The sequence below is a fragment of the Anas acuta genome, chromosome 17 (assembly GCF_963932015.1).
Source record: "Anas acuta chromosome 17, bAnaAcu1.1, whole genome shotgun sequence".
Lineage (NCBI taxonomy): Eukaryota > Metazoa > Chordata > Aves > Anseriformes > Anatidae > Anas > Anas acuta.
The window spans coordinates 8,535,670-8,562,296 of record NC_088995.1 but is presented as its reverse complement, the minus strand read 5'-3'; the positions used below and the strand labels follow the sequence as shown (position 1 = coordinate 8,562,296).

Sequence of the window (26,627 nt, the reverse complement as noted above, 5' to 3'; positions counted from 1 at the left end):
GAGGGCTTCAAACAGTAAACTTCACAACAATCTGTAATTAAGTTACTGCATTTTTCAAATAGAATACTGAAGCCTAGACAGAGGAATACTGAAAACACATTCTAATTTTTAATATTCAAATGTCAGTGTCCAAACCCTGACTCCTCAGGGACACTGGATTTTGCAGTTCATTTGCATGAAGTACAGCGGCTGTCTAATTAGTTGTATTAGCATGATCACAAGCTCATTAGCTAAAAAAGCCTAAAAATACTGATCTTAAAAGTAAGAACACATTGGTATTTGCCCAAAATATTTTCTAACAGATTAAAAACTAGAAATGGCTGGCAGTTAACCTTCTGCTGTAATGGCATGTGTGGGGATGTAAGGAGATGCTAAACTTCTACCAAAGTCTTAGGCAAACCAAGACTGACTGCAACAAGCTTCTGAAATAGTCCCTTGATATATAACCACGCATTAATACATATACAGGCATTGCAAAGCAGACAGACCAACCCCTGGAACAGCATTCAGCTGTACAGAAGGGTAGGTCTCACACTTTCTTCCTGGACACACTGTCCACATACTCTGGAAACTCCCCAGAAAAGGACAAATCTGTGGAACAACTCAAAGCTAAAAGGTCCCCCCACAGCTAAACACCTGCCTACGGATGAATCATGAAGGAGACAGAAAAAAAAACATGCTGTAATTAGAAAGTCATTTTTGATTGCACAGCATTATTACTGACTGAATTGAAGGTTGGGATAGTATTGTACCCATCTATTTCTATTTCTTAACAGCTACAGCTGCCTTTCATTCAATAACCAGTTTTTGTGTATCTCTATGCACACTTACTCTGAGGACTGAATTAAGTTACTAATTATCTACTGCCAGCCATGCTTCTCCCCCCTCCCCAGGATATTAAATGGAATTTATAAAACACACACTAACTCATCATGTCTAAGAGAAGATCCTAAAAGCTTCTGTAAGGAAAACAGTATGCCAAAAGCTTCATTGACAAGATCAAATATTGAACTACGCAAAAAATGATTTTAAAAATAATACAACTGGTTATTGACATTTCTTTCAAGCCAGGAATTATACATGTGATTTGACAGTATCTATAAGCCCCAAAACACAAGCAATTAACTTTGTTGTGTAAGTACGGAACGCTCAAAGGAGATAAAGTCGTCATTAAGTCACACAGCTGGCACAACAGCAGCTTGACAAGTAAAAGACATCCAACTGTATGAGTAAGCCTGGCTGTAACACAAAGCAGAGATAAGTCTTAGTAATTACGGGAAAATGTTTTACTGTACCTCAAACATACAATAGTCATAAATTCTAATCCAACATCCAAGCATTGCCAGAAGTGTTACTAATATAAGAAGTGAAATTGTGAAAGCATACTGGGTCAAATTTCTGTAGTGTTAGATCATCCTCCTCCTTTACCTCACCGAGAGGTATCACATAAAAAAATCGATAAGTACACTACAAAGTATCTTTGCTTCCGTATTCTTTGTGAGGTTTCTAGAAATGCAAAATGAGTAGCATCAACAACCATCAAAAGATGTATTCAAGTTAAGCAAAATTGGATAGCAGGGGCAGAAGAGGGACTCAGGGAGAAAAATCTAGCCAAAACCTGGCTTGCAAGTTCATCAGCAGCAATATTAACCACCATTAACCATAACAGAGCTGCAAGACTATAAGAAAGGGACACACCTTTTGACTTTGGTAACTCTGCATAGCTATTACAGAGAGACCTCAACTATTACCACTTCTTTAATTCTAGGTCTTGCCAGTTATTTAAATAGCCTATCTGCCTTCCTGTAGCTGACGGAGGCTCCGGCCCCAGCTGCAGACAGCAGCCCTTCTGCTTGTCCTGTTCTCTTGCTCCAGGGCAGCAGAACTGCCACAGCTCTGTGCACTGGGCTGCAGAACATCAGGAAGAGGTGAGTTCAGCCACGTTTCCCTACCAGGCACGCTCATAACATCATCCAACCCAGCAGAGTGTGCTCCCATTTAAAAAAACAACAATAAAAATAAATAAATAAAAATAAAAAAGCACATCTTGGTATGTCTTATTTTATTTGGTTGTTGAAATCCATATGCTCCTAAATCCACTGCCCTGTTTTGGTAATACAAGAGAAAACCCCTACCTTTGAACCTGTTCTAGGAGCAAGAACCAACTTGTGCAAATTGAGCCCAAGCAATACTTCACACAAAGAAAGCCCAAAACAGCTAGAAGAATGCAGCTGCGCTGACCTGACACGGATCACCGAAGTCAAGAAGTTTCTCATGTTAAATACCTCATTAGTTCTTTTTTCAGAATTAGTACATAGCTCTTATCAAATCCCATTAGTCGCTGACACACTATTCAAGCATAACGCGTGACACCACTAATAACACTCATCTGGATGCAACTTCCACTCTGCTCCTTTTGCGGAACTACTAAGTTCTGCAAAGTACATTGCTTTCCATCATTGTATCACACATTGCAATGTGAAAAATACAGCACCAACGCCACACAAGATCCTATTACCCTGCCCAGTGCTGTGTAGCTAGCCAAATTCCCTCCAGTTATCTGTGTAACAAATCTCTAGCCTAAGTTGCACTAAAGACGTGCCTTAAAATTCTACTCTTAACTTTTTATCATCAAAACTACAAATTATCAGATTGTTCTATTAGTTGTTACCTTCAAAAGGGAAGCTGATGTCCCGGTTTTGGAGAGTTTTGTTACTGCAGACAGTGAGGAGCCGTTCTCTGGTTTGTTTTTTTCAGTTGTTTGAGTTTTATTTACTCCAGGCACTTTGGGCACTGAGCCAACACTCCTGCTTGCTTTCTTCATTCTGGGCTGTCTGTTTATGATGCATTTACAAACAAATCTGCAAACAGAAAGAAGTGTTAAATATAAAACACATACAAAATGCAACATCGTTTTATAACACTAAGTTCAGAATAGCATCAAGGGCCACAAACTAGAACTAAACAGCATATATATGTGACTGACCAACTTTTTTATTTATTTATTTATTGTTGCTGTGCCGTTTTTGCCTTTTTAAAAAAGGATCTTTTTTGAAATTTCATTTTTTTCCAGTTCTCCTTCCACAAATGGCACTGAACCAAGGATATTTTATAAGTGACCCATGTTACTAAGTTCGCTCATTAGCTAGCAAAAGAAAGGCTTATTAGGGCTGCAACGTTTCTTATTTCTGACTGTGGGAAAGAAAATACCGTGGGAGCATTCAGGCAACAGACTGACTACCAACAACACTGGATCTGAGGAAAGATTACCAGCAGCTTGATAACTGAAGTACTCAGAGAGTACCAGCAGTTGCAGAGTAAGGTGTTACATAAAAATTAGAAGATGAAAAACTCAGATTCCCTGAAATCAGTTCGTATGAGAACTCATGTTAATAAACACATGGGAGTTCATCTGTATTAAATTTTGAATTCAAGACTATTCAGACGATTATGAGGACTATCTCCGAGAAGAAACCAGAAGGAACCCAGCATAGCCTGCAGTCAGGACACTTGCGTGCCTTTCCCCTTTGCCTTCAAGTGTTGTGCAGCAGCAGACAACTGTCAATGCCGGCATTCCAGCCATGACAAAATAAACTGAAGCACCAAAACCAAAGCTGACTTTACACAAACTTGGAGCAGCTGCAGCAGACACAAACAGGGCAGTTGTCCCACGAACTGCTAACTCCGGAAGGCAGCCGAAAGAAGGGCAGAGGATCTGGCAGCCATAGCTTGAAGCACAAACTACCTAAAGGACTGGCCACATCGGGCTCTTCTTCCCTCTTGCAAGAGTGGGACAGCTGGCACCTGCCTTCATCTCCCCGCAATCAGAAGGCAGAGGATGGAAGATTAAGAGAGGAAACTTCCACTCCCCTTGCAGTCTGACAGACCCTGAATGGAAGCAAGTGATCCAGTTTCTCTGAGCCCCATATGCTGTGGCTGATTAGAAACACAAAACACATCTAGCTCTTTCCATCTCTTAAAAAGTGAAGCATTTCGAAGGCATGAAAACCAGCCTGATGACTGAGTGCAGGAGAAGTGCTCCACAAACGCGGTGATCAGGACTAATTCATTATGCTAAGATAATTACACCGCACACACTCCTCCCTCCCCAGCACCACCTCAGCTGCACACAAGCATATTTAAAGCCTGACTTTTCTCAAAGTCAGTAAAACTCCAGCTTTGTGTCTTCAGACCCCTACGTGCCACTAGCGCAACAAGAAGTCTCATTTTAAGGCACTGAAAATATTTGTTTATAGCTTCCAGACTCCCTTTAGCTCTGAAAGCTGGCATGAACCGACACAGAAGACTTTGTCTGCTGCTGTAATTTCATCATCAGAATGTCAAAAATGCACCAGTCCTGCCATCCTGCTACTGGTAACCAGCACGCCTTCACAGAAGATTAAATAACACAGATTAATGGAAATGAGACACTCAAAAAAAAGCACCACTATACCCAAGTATTTTTGCAGAAGCTAATATTTATAGATAAGTTGCATTACAAATGGAAGTTGCACTTACATTTCTTGCCTTTTTCACGTTTAAGAGTCAAAAACTTATATGTGCTTTTGATCTTATTCAACTGAGAATTAGAACTGGAAAGACCAAAGAGGATGGCGAGCTCAGTAGAACTGGCACCATCACTAACAATGGGGGATAGCTTTAATGCTCTACAGACTACATTAACAAAATAATAATGTTGCCCATAGCACACTTGAGAAATAACTGAAAAAAAAAGTCAGTGCACAGTTTGTTGCAAAGCTGACTGCACTTTAAAAAAAAAAAATAAAAAGTTACTTCAAAGAAAAAAACCTGCACAGAGGCAGGAAATCAGAGCCCTCACTTTCAGGCAGCTCTGAGAGCTGGCAGAGCAGTGCCACAGCAGGGGGGCACTCAGATGGGTCACAGAGCAGCCTGGGCTGGAAGGGACCTGCCCCAGGCAGGGCTGCGACCCACTAGGTCAGTGGCATCCAGTGGTTTCACTCCCAGCACCTAGTGGTGTCACCCAGAGCAAAGCAATTTAAATATGTGAAACTGAACAAACTAACTAAGCGTAATCCTAATGTTTCACCACAGTATTAACATAGCCATTAAATATCCCGAACTCTGACACTGGAAAAGACTTCTTGTGATCACTGAAACTCAAACTTGGAAGACACTAGAGGACAAGGAGGGTCAGTACCACTGCCCCTGTGTTTCTGCCAGGGAACTGAGCCCCTATAGTTACTTTCTTACTGAAAGATGACTTTGTAATTATAGTTCAATAACTGTAAAAAAGACTGAAGTGAGTCCAGACCCTCATCCTGAAACAGGGACAAGGCATCAATTAGCATGACAAATTCTAAAAGCGTTTGCTAACTCAGGCTTCTAAGTGCACGTGTGACCTCCTGGTGCAAACTTCTCCTATCCCTCCTTCTCCAGGAAGGAAAAAAAGGTCAGGGTTTCAGCACTGAAAGCAGAAGACACCAAATATTGTTGAATTGTCAAGGAAGGTAAGCCCTACTTCACCCCGTTTCTCAAAAGCCCTAAGCAGCATTGCAGATGAAGACTGCCTTCACGCTCCCAAAGAAGAAAGCATTCTTTGGAAAGTGCAGCATTAAGAACCAGCAGCAGATTTGGCTGTCAGCACAGAGCAGTTGTCTCTGCCCAACACTACATTAAAAATAAGAAATAAAATGCTCACTAGCCAACTCAAATTTTCTGAAGATTACCACACAACGCTAATAATTCAGATCAGAGCTAAAACATTATTTCGCTGTTGTTTTAAATAGCCAGTACTGCATACAGACCCGTAGCTTGTAACATGCCCTAGGGAGAGAGGAAAGACTTCCTTTGCCTTTACACACACACCCTCCCATCCCTAAAAAACAAACACACAACCACCACCACCCAGAAAACAAGAACATAGGAGAAGTTTAAGACTAGAAAGCTGCCGTGGCATTAAGACCTGCATCTCCACGGGAGTCCTGAGACTTGGGGGGAGTGCACCTCACCGCACCGCTAAGCGAAACGCCGATCCGTCAGCAGACACGAGACGTTTCTGTGACACATTTGATTAACGCTGCCATTACAATACCGATTACAGAATTAATCAGGCTGGAAAAGAGCCAAAACAAGCCCAAACTATCAGATAGAAAGACTGCATTCCTGAGCTGCAGTGTAACCGTTGCCTCTAACCTGTATCCTTTCCCGGAGGTCTCTCTCTCCACAGCACACATCGCAGGGCGAACGGCAGCCGGGCTGGCTCAGGAGCGTGCTCCCATCGCTCTGGTGAGGCACGGGAAAGCAGCCCTACGTTTTATACCCACAGCAGCACGGCTCCATAAATAATAATTTGAAAGTGTTTTGCCCAATGGCACGGCTCTGCTCTTCCCTGTAAGCTGATCTGAGGCAGCCTCCCCGGCAACGCCACGCGCTGTCGGGGTTACTCTTACGCACGCCCGGGGTTTTCAGCAACCCCAGCGCTGGAGGTGGTGGCAGGGGTGATTTCTTCCTTGGGATCATTTCAACCTCATCCATTATTTAATAAGCTTATTTATGCAAATCTCGCTGTCACAAAGATAAGGCTTAATTACAACAGAAAAATAAGTTTCCTGTGCCTGTAAGGTGAGAGAGCATTAAGCAGCACCAGCCTCTTGCCACTCACTGAAAATGCTTCATCAAAAGGCATCAAGCAGTTTTATCTATTAAAAAAATCTGGTTTATTGAGAAATAATAATAAGTCAAATAATCTCAGAATCTCCTTCCAGAATTGCATAAAACTACAGACAAGTGATCCAAAGGTTTGAGGACAACAAGCCTTTTTGGAAAAAATTAAGAAAACAGATATCCAAAACATAGAGGAAAATATGTCTCTGCAAACCCAAGAGCAGTGCGCTCAGGATATTCACTCTTTATTTGTACAAATTCTTTGGTTTTGATGTATTTAGGCCGACAACTTTTGCCCAAATAATTAGGGAATGACATTTTTAGGCCACTTCCACAGTCCCAAAAGGCAGAAACGTGAAGAAAAGATTATGCAATATAAACCTTTCAGCCTCCTGTAAAATACAGATTCAGAATTTCTTCAAGTCTCCGCAGGCAAGAAAGCACAATTGCCAGCAATTTAATGCCTGGACCACGAAATAAGCTACGCACCACGAGGCAGAGTTTGCTGCATTCATAAGGTCCCCGGCTCCAAGTCAGCCTGCAAGCTGCACACACACACGCCGCAGCGATGCCTCTTGCTCAACGTTTCCAAAACCAATCTCCTTTAACCACTGGATTCCACCAGCCCAGAGCAAGCAGTGCGTGTCTTTTACTGCTCAAGCCGGATTCGAGGCTCCATTTCCAAGGAGATGGAAGTTTGCTGATGCTAGGGTTACTTAGGATACTAAAGGTTAAGAGGACACTGCGTGGAATCAGACACGAGACTAAATGAAACCAGCGAGTAAAATCAGATGTAGGTGTCTGCCTCCTGGGGAAGAGCAGCCTCAGCTTTGTATAAAAACATGCTCTGAACTAACTGCTCAGCGAGACTTTAGTGTTTCGATTCACAGCTTCATTAAAGCATCAGCACAGTGTTTGGGGTAAGCCAAAAGAGTAAAGCAATTCCCAGAATTATTGGGGACGTAGCACAGAGCAAACGTGTCACTCAGCAAATCCACCCCCTGCCTGTCTGCCCACGCTTCATTGGTATGTGCGGTTCTGGTCCCCTAACCTCAAAAAAAGGATTTCTTACATACCTGAAGGGACAAAAATAAGATCAAAGGCAAGTAACAGCTCCCATGAGACACCTCTCATGACGAACATGACAAACGGCACCGAGAAGGCGGACTGGGGCTGGCTGCTGACCATCTCCTCCACTCCTAAAGCTTAGGAGCGGCAACTGAGGCAAGAGCTAGGCTCAAAGTAAGCGAAACAAGCGGTATTTTCATGCAGAATGAAAGGGTGCTGTGGCTGCAAGCACAAGTGGAAGGGGAGACTGGACAACACAAGGAAGAGAAATCCCCTAATGGATGCTACGCAGCCAGAACCCAGAAGGCTCGGAGGGCATTCACAAGTCTCCTTGGTGGGAAAGCAGCCAGGGCAGGAGGGAGGACAGAGGGCTTTGTGTTTTTCCCTTCTGCATCCACCCACAGCACCAGGTGGGATGGATCCCTGCTCCTGGGGCGGTTCCTGCTACATTCTTATGCCACAAGGAAAACAGAAAGATGTCAGTGATTTATGGGTGCGACAATTTTGGAGTAACTCCTGTAGGTAGTTATTTAGAGAGGAAACATTTTCCTATTACTTTCTATCTTAAAAATTCAAAAGAGTCTAGAATTTTCCATTACAAGTTGTGGAACTGCAAGAAAGAATTCTACCTTTAAGCTGCATTATACGTATCCCTTGCTGTTTCCAAGCCACATTTACTATTGCTATTTTGCTTTTAAACAGAAGGGAGGAAAGCAGAGAGCTTTGGGGAAGAATTGGCTGTGATATACCTCAATCCCTCTGCTCCTTGTTTGGAGAAAACTGCAGGACTTTAACTGCTGTGAGCAATGTGTAACCGTTGCAACGCTTCACATTCCAGACAAGTGACAGGAGCAGCTACAGAAGGACTCCCAGCTTCTGAAGCGTGCTCTAAAACAGCCTTTTCATAACAAAATTAAATAATGAAGTCTTGTTTTCAAGCTCCTACTTTAAACAGACATTATTTCAAGCCACTGCTGAGGGGAAAAAACAGTTCATCAGCTAAATACAACTGGTTCTTCCCAGTGGTAAAAAAATATTCCTGCATGTGAAGGTGGTGGCCTGTGCCCCCCTTACAGTGCAAGCTGTAGGCTTCAGTGGGCAGAACATGATAAAGGACAGAAGGAGGGAATATAACAAGTAGAATACCAGTACAATAGTTTTGGCTACATCGTCACTTTTCAAACCTTTTTGTGAAATTCACAGTCACAACCCAATTTTAAGCTGTGCGTGAACTGATGATGCAATAGGCACCTACCTCCTGGAGAGCACTTACACCTGTGTCAGGTGCTAAAGGTTTAAACAGGCTTTGCAGAAACACCAACCTTCTCTGTACAACTCTCAGGTTAGTATCTGTGAAAGTAGAACTCTTATTTGGGCACTGTACGTTTTACGGGGAAATAAACTAAACACAAACTTCCTGGCCAAAGGACTGGCCACCTTTAACTACAAAACCAGCTGGTCTGAAAAGCGATACTTGGTCAGTTATCTGCTATCGCTCCCGGCATGCTCCGGAGTTGACTGTTATTACAGAAATCAATGAGCCTCTGGTTACAAAGGGGCACTTCTGGCCACGTAACCTTCGGTATAAATCCCGTTCTTTAACCAACAATCACGTTCCCCTGCACACGTGGAAGTTTTCCTCCTCTGCCAAGGAAGTACTTTCAAAACCAGCAAGGAGCCATCTTCAGAGCCCAGCATTTGGCAGAATGGCACAAGAAAAGGCGCACAACTCACACAACAGCTTCGTTTTGCTTCAAAGTGACTAGCTCAGTGGGCAGCATTCACTGCGGTGCAGTTCGTGACTAGCTCAGTGGACATTTCATTGCAGTGCAGTTCATCTCTGGCACAGCTGTACCCAACCATGCAGGCTACAGGAGGTGACCAGTGGTGGCCTCTTCCCTTCTCTCTGCTCAAACCGGCTGAGCTCTGGCATGAGCTGCAGCAAAGCCTTCAGCAGCATGAAGGCCACTGGGAGAAGGACAAAAGGCAGTGCTGTGGCTCCCACTGGAAAAAGGGGGACAGAGTACACTAAGGGATGTGCAATGAGCTGTCTGAGGAGCTACATTGGTGGCACCCAGCACAAGTATCTCACAGGAAAAGCCTGCAAGAGAAGTGAATGAATTTGACCAGATCCCACATTCATCCAAAATATTCTACCAAGTCTTGAGTTTGTGCAAAACCAGTTTCCAGCTCGGTTATGGCTATAAATCTGTTCCTACCAGCTGCTACCCAACGCAGCCCCATCACGGTGGTTTTCTGCTGCCTGCGTTTCTGTAACTGGGAGGTGACCGGGTGCTCGCCACGTCCCCTTCACCACTGCCCTGGTCGGGCAACATTCCTGAAGGCACTGCCCCAAGAAGAATAGAGCAGGACAAGCATGCAGAGATCCATCACCTGAAGGCCTTCACAGCCCCCAGGGGCTCACAGCTGGGTTCCCAGCCCAGGACCGTCCTGGTCTTAGCTGGATCGAGAGAATGGCTCCGATGGGAACAGCCCCGATGGGAACAGCCCACCCAGGAGCCAGCCCTGCAGAGGCTGAGGGAGGGAAGTGTCTTCTGGGGATTGCTTAAGCCAGTCGTGAAAATAATTTAATTGCACCCTGCCACCAAAAGAGACAGTCCCACCCCTTCCTCAGTCCTCTCCCTGGTTTCTAGAGATCATAACTCATTTTGGATGAGCTCGTTTTTCATCAGATCAGGACTGATCTGACTCACCTTATAATTGCTAGGCATTATACAAAGGAAGCAGCGGGACCGTGGAACTGGGAACAAGGAAGACTCGTCCCTTCGAGGACAGTAGCTCCAGACCGGTTTTAATTCAGTCTCAGGCTGAAATTTAATTCAGGCTGCTGGGCAGAGCAGCAGTCCTGGTGGAAGTGAGCCTCTTGCTGGTGCCCAACCACCATATCCCACATCTCACTGTTCTGTGGAGCCACACGAGAAGCTGGATGAGAAAAGAGAAGAACCAAAAAACAGAGACCACCAGAGGGTGCGACAACCAGCTGCATGTAGGTGTGAATTCTGTGCTCCGACCCACGTCCTCCTCGTCTCTGAGACCCGGCGGCAGCACACTCATCGTTTCATTTTGAAACCTTCAGGCTTGCCACACAGGGATGAGACAGAACTGCATGCAAATCCTTCCTAAACAGCCTGGTACCACTGGGACATTTACCTACCTCTGAGTGGAGCCTGGGGACATGCATTTGAGTCACAGAGGAGAAAAGTGTTTGGGACAGGTTGAAGTCCCCAGTCTGCAGCCACTCTTTTCCCCCACACCCACAGGATCAGACATGGTTTCTCTCCCACATTTTTGTTCCAAGCCTTCTGGAAGTGGGTGAACACCGACCAGCTCACAGAGTCTTGCTTCCCCGGACAGTTTGCTCAGCGGAGCAGCGAGGCACTCTGCACAGGGACCGCAGCTGCAGCCAGCAAAAGCACTGAAAGGCCACCTTCAGCGGGGCATCCCTAACTGATGTGACTGCTGGCGAGCCAAACACCACCAAATGGCAAACGCCTGGCACTTCAGCACTCTGCTTGGTGAAACACTTCCACGGTAGTTCATAGAGAAGCTCCTACACCTCCGCTTTCTGTGGCAAACCTCTGACGTCTGGCTGAAGGCCTCAAAAGAGTTTTCCCATTCCCTCCAGTTAACCAAAATAATTTGAAGCGTTTAAATACTGCAAGATCAGCTAGGGATATCTTAAGTGGAGACCCATCCACCTAAAAGGCGACAATCCCTATTTAAGCAATTTGGAATAAGGACACTGCTGCTGCCTTCACCAGTAACTGAAGGCCTCTCTCTTGCACGATGCAGTCTTTCTAATAAAAAAGTCTACACTGACATCTCTATCATTTTTATCACATTTACAAACAATCAGTCAAGAAATTTCATGACAACTTCCAGCAACTGTACCTATTTAATGCATCCACACAACCGTCCATTTCACCCCAGCGCCTGCAGATAAAATGAGCCCTGCGTGACTCTGCCATTACTATGACAAAGATCTCTTTTTGGAAAAAAAAAAACAAAAAACAAAAAACAAGCAAAACGAGAAGTTCAAGTGAGCAGAGTTCCTCAGCGATAGGATTGCTTTGTGGTAGCAATCACATTTATTTCTACAGGGACTTAAATGAAATACTGACCGTTAACTATTCACAATGCTGGGTACATTTTCAGGAAAAATCAAACCAAAAAAAAGGAAAAGCAATGTCTGCAAAGAAAAGAAAACTTAACTGCACCACAGGTACTATTTTAAATTCATAGCCATCATCAAATCTCATTATCGTTTAGCTTGCTAATTAAAATAAACTTTGAGCTCAGTACAACTTGGCAACTCAGTGAAAATAAATAAATGAAATCCTATGGCTAACTGGAAGAAGCCAGGCTCCAATACATCGCTCGGAAGCGTGCCTGTGTCAGCTAAAGGCTTGTCCATACGAACACTGCCAACGTTTCAGCAACGCGGAGGAGCTCGCTGCAGGACTCTCTCCAGCACCAGCTCTCACACAGCAAAGAAATTCTGCAGCCGAACTTTCAAGAAGGCTCACTCTGCCAAAACCACCATGTGTGCTTTTAATTAAGATCGTATAGCGAGTTGTATTGAGCACACACAAACTTGCAAGGAGTGCTATAAGAACATCAACCTCTTGGTCAATCTGTACGTCCCCCCCAAAATGCATCCCCATCGGAAATCGTTATTCATTGCATGTGTACGTGCACAACACGTATCCTACACTGGGTAAACGGCCAAAGTCCAGAAAGTATTTTCAGCATCAGAAAAATACCAATACTTGCAGGCTGATGTCATCAAATACATTCACTTTTAGCACTATCTGAGTACTGGAAGGTAGATATTCAGTGTATTTTCCTCAATAAAAGTGGCTCTATATATACCAGTTAGCTTGATCATTAGCAAAAATAAAATTATCTCAGAATAAAGTAAGCCTCATCTTTCCTAAGTGTCAAATCCAGTCTTAATGTAAAAGCTTAGAGTATTTTCTCTCTTTAAATTTTGATTAAGAGAATTTACTACCCTTTAATAAGTTAAAAAAAATAAAAAAAAAAGTAGCTCTAAGTTCAGATTTTTGTTTTTATTATTTTAAAGCACTGAAATCTCGTAGACTTTCTAAAGTCCCTTTCGAAAGTCTCTTCTTAACCAATTTCACCATTTGTTTGTGAACTACTCTTCCTTTTTGTCATTTTGGAAGCTGCTGGTTCTGCCTTTTGTGTCTGTTCTTTGCCAAATTAAGTTATCCTGAGACATTTATTTACAACAACAAAGATCAAAAGTTCCAATGTCCTTACATTAAAGGAGTCTTCTTTCCCCAAGAAAATCATGCATGTGTGTGAAAACCCTAACAATGAATTATTTATCTGCCAAGAGATAGTATCCTAGGATTACTTGCTGGCTGCATTAAACTGGTAAGTGCTCTAAATGGTGCCTTTCTCTGATCGTTTCAGTTGGAATAAGCTCAAAAGAAACAAGTAATATGTTCCTTGTGACTAGTCACTTCAGGCTACGATTAAGCATATAACTCAACCTCTTACACCCGCTTATTTTCCCTTTTTCAGTATAAAGACTAAAAATAAGATCAAATGGGGTGATTTTAAAGTCGGGAAGTACAAGCATAACATTTCTTATGCTGTTTTTCCTACTGAGCAATAGGGATTCCGTCATATTAATAGCATTATACGTTCCTAAAACTGGATCCTAGTTGGCAAGACAGGCTCCAAGGCTGCAAGATCAAGGAAAAAAAAACAAAAAAACTTCTGAAGCACATTAGTGAAAGAAATTTCCAGAACGCATTTTTTTCTCTCTCATGGTACCAATAGAGCAATAAGGGCCCATGTTCATTTCCCTTCATCATGTTATTTGTTAGTATTTATTTATTCACACCTAAAACATTAATTGTACTGAGTAATAGATAAGGTGATGTACAATGACATTTTTGCAGCATAAAAATAACAATTCCAACATGAACTTAGACAGAAACTTCTCAAACTCGCTGGCTATGCCTACACTCGCAATTAAAAGAGGCCAGGGATCATTTTCCACTCCAAAGAAAAACTTGCACTGCTTGACCTGTGACGTGTAGCCAAAACCCTTCCCTCTGCCCTGTCCAGGAAAGGGTGGCCATGCCCCACGCCCACGTGAAGAAGTCCTGTTGTGTGCCACCTGTGCATGACACCCAAGCATCACTTAGGAAGATGCTGGCAGCCCTGGCACAGCCACGCCAGTAACAAAGCTGACAATTTACCAGCGTAAAGATCACGTGCCAGACCTCAGCCTAACAGCCAAGTCGTCTTTGATGGGCTGCCATGGGCATACCAGCCATTAAGAAGAACGTCCGTGCAAGCCTCTCCTCAGGCCTGATGCAGAAGCTGCCTTTGGCAGCGTGCCTGGAAGGCCACAGGGATCATCCTGCCTTTGAACAGGGAAGGGAAAGGGGAACAGCACCGCACTGTACGCTGCCAAGTGCAGCACAAAGTGCAGTCCATGAGAACCGCAGATCCTTGCAGAGGTTTGCCCACTGTGATGTTCCACCACCACCAGGTTCTAACAAAACAGCCTTCCTACCTCTCAAGTAAGAACGCAGACATTTTATCAACACCCAAACCAAAATTCACATCCACACATTGCTGCACGACTCGAGTGGATGACAGGATTGAGAAACACAGCCTGCAGGGTTTAACCAGATGGCACCCTATTTGACAGAAAATGGGTAAGTCTAAACAATTCGGATGTTTTGTTCTCCACAACCATGTCTTCTACTCAATAAACAAAAAAGAGACATGCTTTTTCAGACATGTGAAGACATCTGAAAAACGTAAGCCTTCCTTTCTCCTACTTCACACCACCCACCAGCCCAGCAGCTGATTTTTCCACTAACTGAAAATCAAGCGGCACTGTTACAGAAACACACTCCAGTCTCAGTTTCTTACGTTTAATCTCGGAGTGTTTAAAATTAAGTGCTCTTTCCCTTTTTATTAGCTACTACCTAATTACGATCAACTGGCAGAGGAGGAGGAATCGTACTTCTGAGCCACCGCACTCCATTACGACCCACGGCGCGCTGAAAGCAGCCACGGGGCTCCGCTCGCCTACCTTCCAGCAGCCAAAGTCCATAGCACTAAGCGAGCAGGAAGCACCGGGGCTGTGTTTGCTTTTGGGGTGAGCAGGGCTGGCTCAGGCTACATCCCCCGGCGGAACCTCCGGCTCTTCCCGACGCTTCTCTCCCGCAGGAGCCGCACGCAGCGCGCATTTCTGCCTCAAACCTGCAGCGTTTCGGTCCCCGACCCAGCCGGCAGGGCGGCGAGATGCTGAGGGCAGCCCCCGGAGCGGCGTTATCCCCCCGTTATCCCCCCGCGGACACGGCCCGTGAGGCGCAGCCCGCGGCTCGCTGAGGCCGCCCCGCGCCCGGCCCTCCCCCGCCGCCCGCCGTCACCTCACAGCGCCCGGGGGCCGGGCACAAAATGGGCGACAGGGAGGGGGCGGCGGGGCTGGCACGGCCCGGGGGCGGCACGGCGGGCCCTGAGGGAGGAGGAGGAGGAGGAGGAGGAGGAGGAGGAGGAGGAAGGGGAGGAGGAGCCCGGGCCGGGCGGGAAGGGGCTCCCTGAGGCGCTGAGGCGCTGCGCGGCCCGAGCCCGCCCCCCAAGCCCCGCCGCTGTCCGCCACAGGAGCCCCCCCCTCCCCCCGGCCGGGCTCGGGGCCGTGTGGGCCCGGCGCTTACCGGGAGCCGCCGCCTCCTCCCCGCTGCTGCGCGCCGCGGGCCCGGGCTGAGGGGAGCCAGAGGGGAGGGGGGGATGGGAGGGGGGGGGCCGGGCCGCGCGCGCCGCCGGCGGGAGGCGGAGGGGGGCGCGCGGGGGGCGCGCGGGCACGGCACCGACCCCTCCGCCCCGCCCCTCCCCTCGCGGGCGGGGACGCCGCACTGCGCAGGCGCCAACTCCCCCCCCCTCCCCTGCTGCCCGCTGCCCCCCCCCCCCCTCCGGCGCCAAGCCTCGGCTGGAGGGGAGGGGGCGCGCGGTCAGGGGGGGCGCATGCGCGCAGCGAGCCTCGCGCCGCCTGAGGAGGGGGGGCCGCTGAGGCGCCTCGCGCGCACCTGAGGGGGAGGCGGGAGCGGGGTCTGGGGGCTTCGCCCTGCGCTAGCCCGACAGGGCAGCGTTACGTTAATTGAGTTAATTGAGTTAATTGCAGCCTTCCGTTGGAGCGAGGAGTAGGTGAAGGCGGTTATAGGGAATGGCTGTGTCTCCTCAGATTACAAGAGCTGTGTGAACGCAGATTCCAGGCTTGCAGCTCCTTCCCGAAGGCCGGCGTTTGTGGCTCCTGGCCGTGAGGGACGCCTGGCTGCTGTGAGCAACGAGCGGCTGCAGCTCAGACACCCAAATCTCAGCGTTGGCGCTCTGGTGGGAGGCGTAACGCAGTCTGTATTTACGGGCATGGGCTGCAAAGCGCTCTGAGCACAGCAACTAAGAAAATGTGCTGATGGGACACATCCCGTGAAAGTTTCCCTGTCAGGAGTTCTGTGGGCTCGGGCCATGGTGTAAAGCCGCTCTCCCACCAGCAATTCAGCTGCTTTGTCAAAAGAAACGCTTTGGTACATGATTGCATCACAGCCTCTCCCCTGAGGTACATTCCTTCCTCGAATTCATAGTGCTGCAGATCGCTGAGGACAAGTATAATTTACAGTCCCCTTGTTATCATGGCTGAAAGTTAATTTTTAATATTGTAAATCAAAGTAAATGACATCTAGATTTCGTTAGAGTTCCCTTTAAAATTGAGAGGATGTTTGCTTCCAGATGTTACAACGTAGTTTGATTTACTTTGTGAGGAAAACATTCTTATTTATCTATTTATGAAACCAGTCTTTTATTTAGATACCCTTCCCAATCCATTTCTCTCAGTCTGCCTCTCCTTAGCTGGCGGGGATTAATTCCCCTGGAAGGTTGCTGCTCGGACACGGTTTGCTTGTTTGACGTTAAACAGCTCCTTTACACTTCAGTAATATTTCTGTTTTGGGGTTTGAAACAATATGACCGGTGCCATTCCCTTAGGTTTTTCTGATCCATGCTATGTTCCACAAGATGTTGTTTTGTGTTTTCTGTGTTTCTGTTTTTGGAATGAATCTTAAGGGTTATTGGGGCCAGCAGGACTAGAAGCAATTGTCCTTTGTACATGACGCTGGTGAGACCACTGCTCAAGGGCTGTGTTCAGATTGGGCCCCTCACTACAAGAAGGACATTGAGGTGCTGGAACACATTCAGATGAACAACAAAGGGTCTAGATGACAAGATGTATGAGGAGCAGCTGAGGGAAGTGAGGTTGTTTAGACTGGAGGAGGCTGAGGGGAGACCCCATTGCTCCACAACTACCTCAAAGGAAGTGCAGGGCAGTCTCTTTTCTCAGGTTACAGGTAATAGGACACTAGGAAACAGCCTCACGTTGTGCCAGGGGAGTTTTAGATTGTGTACTAGGAAGAATTTGTGGAGAGGATGTGGCATTGGACCGGACTGCCCAGTGAAGTGGTGGAGTTGCCATCCCTAGGGTTGTTTAACAGGTGTGTGGATGTGGGGCTTAGGTTCGTGGTTTGGTTGCGGACTTGGTGGTGTCAGGTTGATGGTTGGATTTGATGACCTGAAGGATCCTTTCCTACCTAAATGAGTCAATGATTTCAATGACAGCATTACTTCTGTATTAGGGAATGTGAAAAATGTCTGTAATTGTTTTGTGCAATGTATTTCTCACAGCCCGCCAAGTTCTGCTTTCTGTTTTCTGGCAGGAAACAAAATGTGGTTCATTCAGCTCAATGAATTAATGAGCAAGCTGCTCAATGACAATGCATATACCTAGTATCTAGTTCAGGAACTTAAAAGGACACTGAAAAGAAAAAATAAAAATAAAAAAATACTGCAGCACTATATCCTATAATGTGTGCAAGAGCATTCCAACTGTCTGTTAGGAAAACTTTCTCAGTGTAGTTATGCAGTGGATTAGATTGCCCAAGAGGATTACAGAATCTCCATAATTGGAGGCTTCTAACAAAGAGCAGACAAATGTCTCTCTCGGGAGCAGGGCAGGTACAGCCGATCCTGTCTCAGACCAATAGCTATATCCTGCAGGGCTTCTGAGCAGTAGCTACCTTAGGGCAACCTGCTCAAAGCCACAGGAAGCAATGCAAGTGTTGCCTGGTAAATGAAAAGCCACCTGCTCAGGAGTGGACTCTGCAGCAATTTGCAAGGAACGTCCACCGTTGGGCACTCCTGTGTTGTTCCCCACCCTGCTCCAGCCTGAAGTTTTAATTCTTTCTTGTTACACAGAAGCAGTTGCTGTAAATGGCTACCAGTTGAATTTGCTCAAGCTTGTGCCCTGAGATTCAGCTCACACCAGCAGCTGTGCTGCTCACCCAGGGTCTTCAGATGGCAGAAAGGAGCTAGGAGCAGCTGAGAAGCACCCACCTGGTAAGCAGTGAAGAGCTTAATGCAGCGTGAGCATGGCTGTGCAAGCAGAGACCCTGGTAAGGAGCTAGCACTAGGGATAGGACACAACACCTTCCAGGCTCACTCACAGGTATCCTGGTAACATTCAGTGTTGTAGAACTACAGAGGTAGGCTTTCTAATTGAGGGAGGGTCATTTTGCAGAATTCCACATTGAAGCTATCTGAAAACCGTTTTGAAAGTACATTATATGGATATGCCACGAGCAGGAAGTACTAGTAATACTCTTTGAGTTTCCCCTTCTTTTCCTAGTTTAGGGGTGGGCATGACGCATTTTTTCTTGACTTGCATCTCATGTCAGTGTAGCTTTAACCACTCTATTTTTTTCTCTAATTTGGATATTGTGTTTGAGACATGACCTTGTGATCCCAATTGGATGCAAATCAGTTTAAGAACTTTCAAGTCGATATTTATTTTAGAGGGGTTTATATTTTATACTAAATTTGGACTTTATTAAAACATAAATGTACTTTAATTACATTAATTATTTAAATAACTTTTTATTTAAATAAAGCACCGAGAGAACTTGATTTAAATAACTGATTGAATTTCCACATTGGTTACCACCAAACACTAATTTAATGCAATATTTAAAGAACCGGAGGCTGAAGCTGATTTCTTAGCAAATATGTAACTACAGCTAACATGCTCTGCACACAGATGTGAAGTGTTGGGGGTTTGAGACTGGCTGCATTTTGAAGGAGTTTTCCTACAAAAGGATTGATACAGACCTGATAACATACCATTTTGCTTAACTACTTCCCTCCCTTCCACGCAAGCTGTTTGTGTATGTCATAATTGCTTTACTTTAATTCGGCAAGAACCCTGTACTAACCTGTAGCTTTAAATTAAGTAAGACAGCTTTTACCTTGTAAAACACGAAATGGCTTTCATTTTGAAACCCGTGGTAATTTCCTTACCTCTAGCAAACTCAATCAAATGCAATTGACACATTCAGTTTAATGTAGGCCCAGTTTTTAATTAAATAAGACCCAAAGAACCTGACAAACATAGATACAGGAGATTTTATTTAACATTGTGTACAAAGAAAGGCTACAAATGCCTTAGACTTTTTTCTTCCCCCAAGTACAGTTTTTGTGTCCCTTCTTCTTACCACTTATCTCAGAATATTAAAAAAAAAAAATCCTGAATTACTATTTTTCCCCTTTTTTCCCCCTTCCTTTTTTTCCTCTCTTTGGGCCTAAACTGAGAGATGTTTAGCAGTACAGTTTCAACACCTTTCAGGATTAAGCTATTAGGATTAGGTTTTCTTTTCAAAAACAGAGCACTATGATACTGAAGCACTGACAACAGCAGTATAAAATGTCAAAAACAGACTCTGTAACATGGTAGAGTTAAAACAATGCCAACAATATTAACTCTGAAGAAATCCAAAATTATCCAAACAATAACAAGTTGCTTTTCTTCTACACCTGATAATTTAGCACTAATTATATAATTTAATTGTATTTATATTTAAATAAATAGTCTTATTATCTCCTTTCATTGGAATTCTTCATGGATTATAAACACTTGTAATACTAGAGATAAGAACAAACTACACAACCTACATAGGCAAGAGAAGGCTTAGTTTTATGTTTTTTGCTAGACAGACACAGAAAGGACAACATTTCACAGTGTCCTGCTGTGAGCTCGTACTTAAATTCACCATTTCATTGTGGTGTTCTCAGTCATCTCCAACAGGATGATTCCTTACCCTCTTTTTGCTGCCTTGGATAGTTCATAATCACTTTTAGTACTGATATCCCAACCTTTTGAAAGATCTGTTCCTACACAGGTAAGTTTTATCCAGGATTCCAAATTACTTAGCAATTCTACAGGTTATTGTATATTACTCTGAAGCCTGATGTAAGATTTCTCCTAGGCTGTGAGAAGCAGTAAAGAAGAGAACAGGGAGCGAATGCATTGGAAGAGGCTGTTGTGAAGCAATGTTCTTCTGCTATGGCAGCATTTACATTGCATTACTGGCATATGGGAGAGTTTTAAGGTATACATCAGTTTTCAGCTACTTCTGTGATCCCTAAGGTTAGCATAATCCCAATTTCTCCCAAAATGGAACTAAAATGAAGGAAATTTGAGCTTGTCTATGTAGATTGAGTTTTGATAATTCAATTAGGCACTGTAAAGGAGGAACTGGATGAGTTTTATCCCGTAATTGCCTTCTGGGCCTCACTTAAACTGCCCCAGGGGAGACATGAGCCTCTAAGGACCCAGGCCATCTGCTCACTGGTGGGCTCCACCCATTGTGACACTCCTTTAGGGTTATCTGCGGGAAGCAGCTATATTTTCTTCCATACATCCACAGGGACATAAACTGGTCTTGTAACATAAATCATTTTGCAGATTAGAGAAATGATTAATCTGTAGAATGCCTTGGAATCTCAGAACGCCTTACCACTGGGAAAAGAGACTGCAAATATTACGCAAACAAAAGCTCTTGTGGAAAATCCAAAAATAATTCTCCATTCTGAGGAATAATTTTGACAAGATGATTAGAGCATGACTGCAGTTACAACCAAGCAGTAAAGCAAATACTTCTGCTAGGCTTGGGCACTCTGTAATCATATTAATTCCCAAATAAGCTTGAACAGGTGAAAAGAATAGAATCTTATTTATATTTGCAAAACAAGCCTGCACAAGCCCAGAGCTTCAGCAGTACTTGGTACATTCTGCACCAGAAGACTGGAAATATTTTAGTTTCCTCCAGGAATAGCCCTGCTATAAAGTGAACCTCCTGCTGTGGTGGTTCTACAGAATAGAAGATGTGGTTGCTGTTGGAAAAGGAGGGGGTCTTTCCTACTGAAAAGTGAAACCTGACAGTGGAAAGTTAGCGACGTGGCAAGTATTTACACGGGTCACCTGCATGCTTTTACAGGGGTCTCCTCCAATTCTGCTATAACATGGAAACACAAGGAGAATCAACAGTGGCGGCAAATTAAGCCATTTAATAATTTTCTAATTCTTGGCAGTAGCAATTACGTATTTGCTTCACCTAGAAGGTCTAAATCTAGTGAAGGAGGAGAATCAAGATAACACATACGCTCCAGTTTGCTTTGGTCCTTCTGTTTCAACCATTTTATCACTATAGTATGTTGTGGTATTTTAGCCTTGCAGCCCAGAAGCAGACTTTTAGCTTAAACTATAGTATAACTTCCTGGTTTTGTTAGCATTTTCCTTTGCAGGGGTGTTTCACCTTTGCTAATACATGGACTCTATTGCTCCTCCCTCTATCTATTGCCACAGGGGAAAAATGCAGAGAGCAGGTGATAAGCTTTGCTTTCTTACCACTGAACTGTGAATTTTTAGTAGCAAGAAAGGGATTGCAGCACGTCAGAACTGGGAGGCTACAGTGGCCGAATTCCTAGCGTTCCTATATTAATGTTTATTTACTGGCAAGATAGTCTTTGCTCACAGTTATCTGAGGCACAGGCCTTCTTCTGTAACTTGAAGGGAGAATTTGTGCTCTATACAGTTCCAGACCATGTAATCCGAGTGATTCCTAATAAATACTTTTTTTTTTTTTCCAGTTGTGTTATTTTTCTTCCTTAAAACTTTGTTAAAGAATAATTATTAACTGTGCTTGGTTTAGAGCTTCTGTTGATTTTAAGGATGATGCATGTACTTAATTGTGAACATTCATTTCATTTTAGTTCAGAATGGAGAATTGCTAATACTCACTTGAAAGCTCCAGCATCTCAGTTGCACATACCCTAATGTTAAAGGGAGCGGACAGTATCAGATTTATTTTTCAGACTACAGTACTATCAGAATGTTAGCAAAGCTTACAAAGAAAAACATATCTGGACTACAGAATGAACAAATTTCTGACTTATTAACTACACCAAAAATTTGATTAGTCTGATTGTATCCTACTTGCCTTTTCAGATTTTTCTTTGAGGAACAGAATGAAGCAAATCCCTTAAATCTAGCATGAATGTATGAATCTTCTGTTACTGCAAGTCCCTGTATTCTTGAAATAAAGTCAAAGGGAATGGGTAGAGGCTGTTCTTACAACATTTTCCATTTCTTCCAAAAATTTTCGTAATAATGCCTCAGTAGATCAACAAGCACTGAAACAAAAGGAAGGATTAACCGGTGAGGAATCGGAGAGGGTTGGTTTGTTGTTGGTTTTTCCCATCATATTTTAAGTATCCTTAAAAGCCATGTTGGTCAATTTACATTTTATACATACTTGAAAGAATGGCACATTAAGATAAAGAACACGTTGTCATGCCTTCCAGTGTTACAGGGGTGACAAGCAAATTTGGAAATCCATGTATGCTTTACAGAACAGTACATTTGTTTAAATAAACTCATAGAAAACTAACATAAACAACTGTAAAACACATTTTAAAACAGGTAAAATGAATAAACTGTAAAAATACTGCATCTCCCATAAACATACTCTGTGGTTCCACCACCTAGTGGCCAACAAAAAATGTTGCAGTTTTGCTTCATATGGTGCATGCTGATTGCCTTCGATTAGCAAGTGAAAGTCACAATCAAGGCAGGCAGTGGGCATCAGCAAATATAGTGAATGCACTGCTGTATTTTGCCCTTAGCTGATACATTAAAAAATAGCAGCATTAAAATACAGCCTGAAATAGCTTAGCTACTACCTCAACTTGTTAAAATTGTGCAAGAATAAAGAACACCAGCAGCATTTTAATGGATGTGTTTCGATTTGGTTTCGGACACTCTACTCCCATAAAAAGCATACATAACACACAAAGCTGAGGCTGACCTAGTAATTGTTACTTCTTGACCGTCATTAAAACTCTTTCCCTTAGTTTGCTTTTTTACTTTTTTTTCTTAATTTAAAAACCTATTCAGTGTTAAAAAAAAAATCCATGAGAATTTTAAAATAGTTTCTAAATGCCAGGAACGGATGCTTACTCCTCTCCTTAAACTGGAGATACACAGACTATTCTAATCACCTGAAATTCTTCTGTTGAAAGTTTTAATGTTTCACATTGATGTAACTGAAAGTTACATTTTTAGGTCTCTCCAATACACTAGAATCAGAGCGAATATAAACGTCCAGTGCACGTTTAAAGGGTAATGTTTTGCTAGTTTGCTCATGCTGTTCATATTGTACCTTTTAATGCAGAAAATGGAAGAGTTGGGTTTTCTGACACAACTCACAAGCAAATACATAGGTGTAGAAATCAGAAGGCCTTCTCGAAAGCCAAGTTTTGCAAGTCCCTTTATGTTTAAATATGATAAGGCTTATTAAAAACACAACAAAGTTCAAAAAAAAAAAAAAAAAAGCACACCCACAACATCTCTGTGAAAAGAAAAGAAAAGCCTTTTGGAGATTCTTGATTTCTGAAAACATAAGTCTATTTGAAAAAGCTTGATTGCGAAATTAAAGGAAATTCAAGAAATCAATTATCATATTTCAAATCAGTCCACAATTCCATCATTAGCAGTAAGATGTGCTATCCTTTCCAGCCCAAAATTACCAGCTTTGGGGAAAACATATTCATACTTAACAGAAATAATTAATGGGTTAAGTTAAATTAACTTTTTTTCCCTGATCCACATGCCTGCATGTTAGATAACGTTACATTAGAACTGAGCATTGTAATGAGAGACTAAAAGCAACAACCTGTAACAGTAACCAACGCAAAAGCTATTTTCTCATGGTTACATACTATAGATCAGTAATATAATATTACAATTAAATTCCTATATAAATAAAAATAAAAAAGTTGGGCAAAAGTAAATTGGCACAGTCATGGTATTGCTTTCCAGTTTCAACACTGCAAAGAGCAGCCACAAATTCTAAACACCAAAAGGAAAAGGCTATCACCCAACCACCTGGTGTAATTTGTTGTTTTTTGTTTGTTTCATTTGTGTTTTTTAATTTTAATTTTTTCTTTTTAATGAGGTCAACAACCATACTACTGCGTCAAATATACCAAACAACAGCTTGGAATGGGTAGGTATGCAGCTAGCAGTCAAAGGATTGTTACAGAACTGCTATGAAAAAATGAGCACAAATACATAAAACCCAAACCACAGAGCGTGGTTTCCTGGTCTGCATGACTTAAGTCAAGATTTTGCAAGATTGTGACTAATTTTTACCTTCAAAAAGGCAAAAAAATAAAAAAAATAAAAAATTTAAGCCTTCAAGTTTGCTTGCCTTCATTCCCTCCCTCCCCCAAAAAGCAACTCCTACTATAAACATTTTTTCTGTTTTCTGGGTTCAGAAGTTGGAATGTACTGGAAATACATACAATAGAGAAGGAATTTCTAGTTGTACATTACATTACAAAGAAGTTTGCTCCCAGACCTAAGAAGGGATACTAAGCAATATTAAATTCCTATAAGGATCCTTACAAAGCATGCAAAATGTTGATATACTCACAAAAGTGGAATTTCTCTTTGTTCCTTTTTGAATTTGCAACTTCACAGTACAATAGTTTCTAATATTATGCAGCAGTCAGAATTACATTGACTACAAAACCATTTCCCTTCCATTATTTTTTTTTAAATTTCCATTTGTTTGAAACTCTTTTGTCGTGTTTTTGTTGTCTTTGTTTGTTTGAGGTTTTGTTTTTCTAATTGAGAGATTGCAGTTTACTCATCAGAAAACATGAAATTCAGCATAAGGAGGGTTGCTTTCGTCATGGTATTTCCACTCAAATGATGTTGACACCCTAACAATACCAATTACTTCTTTCAAACTCCATCCCTCCCTCCTCCTTCCCTTGCTGATTCCTTCCCTTGTCTTTGAGCTGCTCTTTTCTTCTTGCCAGGGTGACGGATGGTTGCCGCAAACTGGATGCTGCATAACTGGGTAGGAAGTAAAGGGGGCTGGAGTACATTATGAAAATGGAATAATTCATACCTCCCTCAAGATGTTTGGCACAACTGCTTCATAGCCAGAACACTTTGCTCTGGATTAAGCAATTAGATTATGCTTTCAGTTCCCTAGACAAATACTGCTGCCCTTTACGCCTATGTAACCCCCGTGGCTTTGACCAAGTTAGGCAGGAAAACACAAAGCTAGTATTTAGCTAGACCTTTTGTACTGCTGTATGTAGTTCCACAGAAATTTCTTCACTGCTCTTATTTAAAACAGGGTTGAAGTTTCTGAAGAATACATGTGCATGCTACTGGCTAGGTTGTCCATAAAGTACATTCTGACATATTTTATCAAAGTATTTATATCTATCAGAAAAAGACTTTTGTAGAAGCAATGTACAAAGCCTCCAAAAATTCAAGTATCAAAACAAACAAACAAAAAAGCTGTTATGATAGAAGTTTGGAGTAAGCAGCCAGCCAACCTGATAGCCACTAATAATTTGTTTTGTCCAGAAATGCTTCAGTTATTTTTGCAGTGATAACATCGTTTCTTTGGAGTGTTGGAAATTAACAGCGTTCTCAATTAATTTTCATTAAGTTTGGCAGGGTCTAAGGAATTCAGCAATCCTCTCTGGATAGTATTGCTCCTGCTTTTATATGCAAACAAACAACACAATCACAAAGCACCGACTCAAATCCTCCCTGCCTCTCTTTAATTTGATGTATTTATTTATACTGTAACATCGTTGGGTCTGGGTCCCTTAACCCCCACCCCCAACCAAACATCTGAAGTGCAACGTAGGCGAGAGCAGGGCATCTCCTTCCCTAGAGTTTGTATAAACATTTGCAGGGGAAGGGGTGGGCGAGGCAAAAAAAAAAAAAAGTTCTAGTTGTATGCAAAACTGTTCCAATTCTTTAGAACCCTGTTCAAATCAAGACTTGAATTTCTGAGGAGAGAATCTTAGATCCCAGACCCTTCCCTTCTCTCCTCTTCTTGCAAAGCAATGCTATTTTTGTGGCCTAGAACAGTACTTTAAAAACAGCAGTTATTAAAGACACAGTTGTGATAGATCTTTTAACTCCCCCTCACCCAAAAAAGGGTATCCTATCAAGTGGTCCAGTAGAAATCTCGAAGTTTCTTTATGATAAATCCATAAAATGAGGAATACCTTCTGTCACATTCCCAACAAGAATAACAGCCACACTCTGTGGTGCATTTGTTCAAGTGTCTATTGCTCCTTCTAGTGGAGATTCTGCACAGCTCCATCTCCAGTTCAATTCTTTCTACTGATCAAAAGTAGAGAGATTTTTCTCCTTTCTCTTCAGCTTGTCTCTGGTTAACAAACAGCAGAAGTGCTGAGGACCATAATTCCCCAGGACAGGAACAGGCCAGAAATGTCTGAAGAAACACCAGTCTTCTTTTTCTCTGGAGAGGCAGATTTATGCCAAGAGCAGTTTTTTTTGAGTCCTGTTGGTATCACAGGCATTTACACCTCTGTGGAAAAGAGAATGCTTTGTCTCTTGCTGTCTGGGGTAGGGATGGTCTCTAGCTGCAGGAAGTACAGAAGGACTTGAACCTGGAAAGAGA

General features: G+C 43.2%; 2 protein-coding genes across 6 annotated transcripts in view; both read right to left on the bottom strand.

Annotated features, from left to right (window-relative positions):
* Positions 1–15,574, bottom strand: part of SPECC1L (sperm antigen with calponin homology and coiled-coil domains 1 like) — a 70,065-nt gene extending 54,491 nt beyond the window's left edge. The window contains exons 1-2 of one of the 4 annotated variants that reach the window (XM_068701315.1): positions 15,444–15,574; positions 2,672–2,861 (exon numbers count right to left, since the gene is read on the bottom strand). In XM_068701315.1, coding sequence (XP_068557416.1) covers positions 2,672–2,824 — 153 coding nt within the window. In that variant the 5' untranslated portion in view covers positions 2,825–2,861; positions 15,444–15,574. Of the gene's footprint in view, positions 1–2,671; positions 2,862–6,174; positions 6,200–14,818; positions 15,399–15,443 lie in introns of those variants that run through there. The other 3 variants (XM_068701314.1, XM_068701313.1, XM_068701316.1) reach the window with 3 other exon arrangements.
* Positions 15,575–19,214: 3,640 nt separating this feature from the next.
* The window catches only part of BCR (BCR activator of RhoGEF and GTPase), a 102,138-nt gene continuing 94,725 nt past the window's right edge, over positions 19,215–26,627 (bottom strand). For both annotated transcript variants that reach the window (XM_068701298.1, XM_068701299.1), the window contains exon 23: positions 19,215–26,616. In XM_068701298.1, the coding sequence (XP_068557399.1) occupies positions 26,527–26,616 (90 nt within the window). In that variant the 3' untranslated portion in view covers positions 19,215–26,526. The remainder of the gene's footprint in view (positions 26,617–26,627) is intronic.